This window comes from Gracilinanus agilis, chromosome 4 (genome assembly GCF_016433145.1).
Source record: "Gracilinanus agilis isolate LMUSP501 chromosome 4, AgileGrace, whole genome shotgun sequence".
Taxonomy (NCBI): domain Eukaryota; kingdom Metazoa; phylum Chordata; class Mammalia; order Didelphimorphia; family Didelphidae; genus Gracilinanus; species Gracilinanus agilis.
Window position 1 is genome coordinate 319993902 of NC_058133.1, and position 7081 is coordinate 320000982.

A 7081-nucleotide genomic window follows, 5' to 3' on the forward strand; every position below is an offset into this window, starting at 1 on the left:
AAATTATTGTTTTATAAGATTATAAATACTATTCTGCATTTAGGTTCAGGGCATGAGCTTTAAATATCCAACAAAAAAGTATAAACTCTATCCTAAAGGTAATAGAGAACCAAAGGAATTTACTTAGTAGGTAAAGTGGAAGGAATGTGCAACATGATAATACTTGTATTTTAATAAAAATCATTTTGTGCCTATTTAGGGAATGTATTGGAATGGGGCAAGACAAAACAGGAAGACCAAGTAAGAATTTCTTTCAATACTCCCTGTAAGAGGAGATGAAAGCCTGAACTAGGTGGTGGCTATGTGAATGGGAAAAGGGGATGAATGTGAAAAGTATCGAGATAGAAAAAGTAAGATTTTACAGCTGACTATATTGTGGAATAGTGTTTAAGCTGTGGTTATGCACTGGAGTAACTGGAAGGATAGTTGTGCCTTTGACAGAAATATAGGAAGCTGAGAAGCCTGGGGAGTTCTGTTTCAGATATGTTGAGTTTGAAATGCCTGTGAGAGATCCAATTTAAAATAACCATTGGGCATTTGGTGATATAAGATGGGATCTTAGGAGAGATACTAGGAATGTATATAGATTTATGGGAAAAATAAGAAAAGTAATAAAAATTAAACCTATAAGAGCTATTAAAGACAAGAAGTGATAGCATATAAAAGAAAATATCAGAAGACCTCGGGAAAATTTGACAGTATTTCTTCTCACATCTCTCTAGTTATTTCACATATTTGTCTCATCTCAAATTGTATAAATTTCAACATCAAAGAAGTGAAACAGTTATCTGAAATAATTACTCCCCATACTCCCTCTTGCATAACAAAAGTTAGAAAAGTTAGAAACACTAGTAAGAACTTTTAAAAGTTAATTTTACACATAATAATTGATTTCTATGGCAAGGAGGGTGATCTAGAATAGGAACAGCATTGTCTATGCTTGAGAAAAAGAAAGATATCAAAAAGTGTATGTAGAGTTCCAACTGGTACCGTTTACCTTATTTGCATGACAATTATAATCTTGGGCTAAACATTTTGCCACTACAGGTCATTGGACTTCTAAAGAACTTTTAAAGAAATTAAATCCCTATTAGTTTTCAGACTAGAAAAGATGTATATGTTTCTATGAAGAGTAAGTAGATATTTGCCTCAAGTTTGGAAGAAGGCTGGATAAACTATTAAAGTTGCCTTGAAACCAGGAGACTTGTTTTAAGATTTGAGTTCTGAAACCATACATGAGAACACTGAAAAAAAATACTTAAATACTCTGAGCACCAATACCCTATCTAGAGATTGGGAATAATAACTCAAACTTCCTACTGCATAGAGTTTTTGTCAGGCATATGCCATGTACACGATAAAATGACAAATGTAACAAGAGCTGATTTTGTTATTTTCTTTTTTCAGTTCTGAATCACATTCTGATATATATATTTGGGGAATTACAAGAAACCCTAAAATCATCTCATCAAATGCCCTCATTTTATCAATCATATAATTGAGGTTGACAAAGAGTAAATTACAAAGTGGGAAAGCCAGACCTAGAATTCACATCTCCTAAAACCTAGATCATTGTGTGTTCTCATCATTTGGGACCTGCTTTTTTCTCTCCAGATAATTAAGAGAACCTTTCAGAACATGGGTAACCTCACAGTTGTGACTGGATTTCTACTCATGGGCTTTTCCAATACCTCAGACCTGCAGATATTACATGCCATGTTCTTCTTGTTAATTTACCTAGTGGCTCTAATTGGTAACCTGCTCATCTTCATCCTCATCTCTCTTGATGGATGCCTCCACACTCCAATGTACTTCTTTCTGAAAAACTTGTCCTTTTTAGATCTCTGCCTCATTTCTGTCACTGTCCCTAAATCTATTGTAAATTCCTTGAGCCACAACTGCTCCATCTCTTATTTGGGATGTGTGCTCCAGCTCTTTCTAGTGATTTTATTTGCAGGATCAGAGATTTCAATCCTCACAGTGATGTCTTATGACCGATATGTGGCCATCTGCCAGCCCCTGCACTATGAAACCATCATGAACAAAAAATCTTGTGTACAAATGGCATTTGCTTCCTGGTTCAGTGGAAGCGTGATTGGGACCATGTACTCAGCTAGTACATTCTCCTTGCCCTTTTGTGGCTCTAGGGAGATCCATCAGTTCTTCTGTGATGTCCCTTCCTTACTCAGGATCTCCTGCTCTGAAAAACACATTGCAGTTTATGTGAGTATCTTTATTGGATTGGGTTTAGTAATTTTCTGCTGTATTTCAATCATTATCTCCTATGGGCACATCTTCTCAACTGTGCTAAAGATTCCAACAACACAAGGTCGGTCTAAAGCCTTCTCCACTTGCCTGCCTCATCTCATTGTTTTCATAGTTTTTGTCATAACTGGTTCCATGGCTTATTTAAAACCATCTTTGGACTCTGACTCAGTTCTGGATCTATTGTTGTCTATGTTCTATACAGTGGCACCCCCAACTTTGAACCCTGTTATTTACGGCCTGAGGAACAAGGACATGAAGACTTCTATAAAAAAATTCATAGCCTGGAAACACTCATCAGAAAGATTAATGAAAACATCTTTTCCATGATCATATTCCTTTTTTTTAACAAATCAGTTCCCGTTTTGTGTTTACTGACTTAAAAAATTATTTTCACTTCTTGTCCAAGTCTAGAATATCATTTTGAAAGCTTAATTACAAGGCTAAGAACGTACAAATAAATATGCTCTTCCAAAGTAACTACACTCATAACTGAGCAAAATTATAGTACTGTATATTTCTGTAGTGCTTTATAGTTTTTCAAGTACTTAACATAGAACTTGGCAGATAGTAGGCACTTAATAAATTCTTATTGATCATTGTTAATTTTCCTACATTTTATCTCAACAATAATCCTAAATTATGGTTGTAAAAGATATTTCAACATCATTTTATATTTGAGGAAAGTGAATCTCAGGAAAATAAATTTGGGCAAGTTCTCCTAGCTCACAATCATCTTCTCTAAGTGTAGTTTATTTTATCTTAGACCATGCAGAAAACAGTTAGCTAATGTATATTAATGTGAAGGTTTTCAATCATATTATTTTAATGAAAGTCAATTACTATAAAGTGTTATATATGATTTTGCTTATATATCTATAATAGTCATAAAATCATTGAAAAGCAATACTGTCATCTAATCTATTTTGTATCTTGAATTTCATTTAAAATATTCATAGTTGCTCATTCTTCCTGCACCAGAGGTTTAAAAACTTGAAACATGATAACAACAGAATATATAAGTGGTATCAGTATATATATATATATATATATTTATACATATGTATGTATGCATATGTATATGAATGTGTGTCTATGTATGTATGCATATGTGTTTGTTCATCTATACATGTGCATTATTAGAGAGAGAAGAGATACACACCTATATAGGGAGAGAGACAGAGACAGAGAGACAGAGAGATGCACCCAAATCACTTCTTGGCAACATCTATCAAGGCACTGATCTATTTCCACTATTTCCTGAAATGTCACTGACTTGGGCTTGTTTTATTTGGGGATGAGGGGAAAAGACAATATACAAATGAGTGACATTTTAGGTATGTTTATAATTCTGTGGTTATAAGCTATGAAAGACCCTTTTAAAAAGTAAGAAAATGCTGGTCTTGTCTACCACATAACCTAATTTCTGTATGCTAAAGATATACCTGGAAAATATTTTACTTTTGCCTTTCAAATTGTTTCCCTTGATACTGTAGCCTTGTTCTCACAGAAGCAGAAATTTGATAAGATGCATTTGTAAGGTGATAAGAAAAGTTGTTGAATTTATCACCTCTGTTAAAATCTGTTCTTAAAGTTCCTGAAATTAAGTTCTTCTGCATAGGTTTAAGCAAGATAAAGGTATTTGTGTTGAGAATGTTATATAAAAACATATCAGTATAACCATATTAGAGAACTAGATAGAGAGAGAAATGAGTAGATTTGCTTTCCATTTGAATGTTTAATCTTTGTGGGGTTTTTATTTGTTTGTTTTTCCCTAGTATATTCCTGAGCTGTTTTTAAAGGGCCTCCCTGCCTAGGTATCACATTCCAAATGTGTTATATATAGAGAGAGCAAAATGAATAATTTGATCCTCAGTCACCAAGCTCACTTTGAAGTTTACCTTCATCTTGCTATTTGATATGAGCATATATAAGATCATATCCACAACCTTATGACAATCCAGAGGTATTCTTGTTTATTTTTTCACTAACTGGTAAATTTTCTATATATATTTCAATTAATCAACTAAGTTCTGTACCCACACCGAAGTTCATCAAAATTTCTTTAATAAACTGAAGAAAATTACTTTCTCTCTAATAGTTACTCACGCCCCTCAACATATTAAATATCTTAAATGTTGAAGAGCAAATTAAAGTTATCAAATATATAATATATTAACAATGAATCAATAATGAGACAGATAATTATTTGCAATATTTTAGCTATGAGAAAGAACATAGTCACATCAAATCATCAATATAATTAGAGAGGTCTTCACTTATGAAAATGCAATTCCACAGTATTTAATCCATTCAGGATACAAATAAGTTTATTTTGCAAGAATCTACTCCATCCTTTTTTATAAGATAAATACTACAATATTTTCATAAATAGAGAAGATGGAAAAATCTTTCTCGTCTCAAGTTTCCAGATTTTACCAGAAAACAAAATATTTTGCTTTTCTCAAACCTTCAATCCTACAAGTCCCTTTGTAGAAAAATGAACACAACTTTCTAGAAAGAGAAAGAAAAAATATAATAATAGTCACATTTTGAAAGTTGGAAATGAATTCAGAAGATACTATTAACCAAAGCACTTATTTCATAAATGAGGGAGCTAAGGACCAGAGAGTTTAAATAACCTCTAGGATCAAATGGATAGCAATGACAAAAGTCACCATTTGATCTCAAATACAGTAATATCACTATTTTCCAATTGAAAATTCCAGGAAAATAATCCTTTCCAGTTTCACATTGAAGTAAACACAAACTAACAAGATTTTAAAATAACTTCACAATAGTTTCTTTCTATACAGTGCTCTCTGGAAACTACATTAAGAAGACGCATTTGGTAATTATAGTTAGGAAAAATACCATTAGGTAAGAATTTATCTAACTACATTTAACAGTTTTTCTTTCAGACTAAAATTCATTCGACTATAGGAGCAGAAACACAGAAGAAAAACACCTTCTTGATCACATGGATCAATGTAGATATGATTGGGGATGCAGACTCTAAAAGATCACCCTTGTGCAAATATCAATAATATGAAAATGGGTCTTGATCACATGTAAAACCCAATGAAATTGTGCATTGGCTATGGGAAGGCGGTGGAAGGAGGGGAGAGAAAGAATATGAATCATGTAACCATGGAAGAATTTTCTAAATTAATCAATAAAATAAAATTTTAAAAAATAAAATAAAATGCATCCTATCCTCATTTTCACCTGTTTGAATGTGTAGTTTCTTTCAAAGATCATTTCAAGAGCATATTTGGGATGGAAGCTTTTCCTGATTCCCCAGTAACTAGTGCTTTCCCCTATGAAAATTCTGATTACTACATTTTGTCTAGGTTGGCTAGATGATCCAATGGATAAAGCACTGGGCCTAGAGTCAGGAATACCTGAGTTCAGATCTGGCCTTAGACACTTTATTAACTGTATGACACTGGGCAAGTCACTTAATGCAGCAAAATGAGATTATAAAAAAGAAAATGACAAACCATTCCATTATTTTTCCCAAGAATCCCCCCAAAAAGGGATCATGAAAAATAAACATGACTGAAAATGACTAAACAACCAGCAATATATTCTATATATCCAATCACTTGCTGGCTTTTGCAAAAATTGCAGATCAAGTTTTTAGTATGGAAATGACTACACATACTCCATCTAAGATATATGGCTTTCTCTTTTGAAACTACAGTTCCCCCCCCCCCTTCTCAGATGTGTGGCCTATCTTGAAATGCAGTTTAAATAGTTACTCATTACTAGATATCAAGGATATTGGAAAATTCCTATTTTATTCACATAACCACATACAGGAAATTTTGTTTTTCCAGGCCCATTTTTCATGAGTATCTAGCTCCAAAGATTTGTTTTCTCTTTTCCTTTAATTCTTTCTCATTTTAGTTCAATATGTTTCCTGAATGTAAGGCCAGATTTCTGTGGCAGCTGTAACTTGGATTTACAAATACTCAGTTATTTAAATCTTTTTGTTTCCATATTTTCTCTCCAATCTCCTACAAGTGTCCCAGCATAAAGAATTGGAATGGATTTTTATACCTACCTAGCATTTAATATAAAGCAACACACATAACCAAAAAAAACCAAAACACAATTCTGCTTGAAGGAATAACTGTTCAAAATGGGCCCAGGCCCTACTCTCTGCAATAGGCTAAGTAAGGAAAAGAGTAGTTTGACTGCTTTCCCATTTTGTCCTACCTTCCATGGGAAGGAAAAGTAAAGGCAGAGGGTGGGCATTTGAGTCCCTGATGGAGTTTGTTGTTGGAAGGCATGGGAATCTGCAAGTCATTCTCAATAGGAAGTATCATTCCTGTATGACAGATTAATGTTGGCAGGTTCTGGAGCATCACCAACTCCTAAAGCTCTTTATTAGCACAGATATAGGATTGCAAACCCTCAACTCAAAGATCAGTCTACTCTGGGAAGGTTCAGCACACAAACCAGTGCAGCTGGGCCACAGCCCAGGATACAACATTTGACATTCTCCGCCATCCTCAAAGAAAAACTTTTGGTCCTCTCTTGTGCCTAAGAGTCAGGGAAGAGAGGAAAGAAATATTTCTTCACTTTAAAAAAAACCACTGAGAAACAAAAAAGATTCAGATAAAAAGTGAAAGAGGTCGTCTACCTTCCAGAATTCAAGTCATCCTGGTCTTTCATTTATTTATGTGGATGTTCTATTAGAGAGAGGCTAGAATTTCTTGAGGGAAAAGGATGGTTCTATTTTGGGGTTAATATCTCCAATGCCTAGTACAGTGATCCTAGAAGATTGTATTATTTCCTGTTACTCTAC

General features: G+C 33.8%; 1 protein-coding gene across 1 annotated transcript; it reads left to right on the top strand.

Moving 5' to 3' along the window:
• Nucleotides 1-1638: 1638 nt before the first annotated feature.
• Nucleotides 1639-2595, top strand: LOC123246492 (olfactory receptor 14A2-like). The gene has a single exon (XM_044675370.1). It carries the CDS (start codon nucleotides 1639-1641, stop codon nucleotides 2593-2595), a length of 957 nt encoding a protein of 318 aa, XP_044531305.1.
• Nucleotides 2596-7081: the final 4486 nt, after the last annotated feature.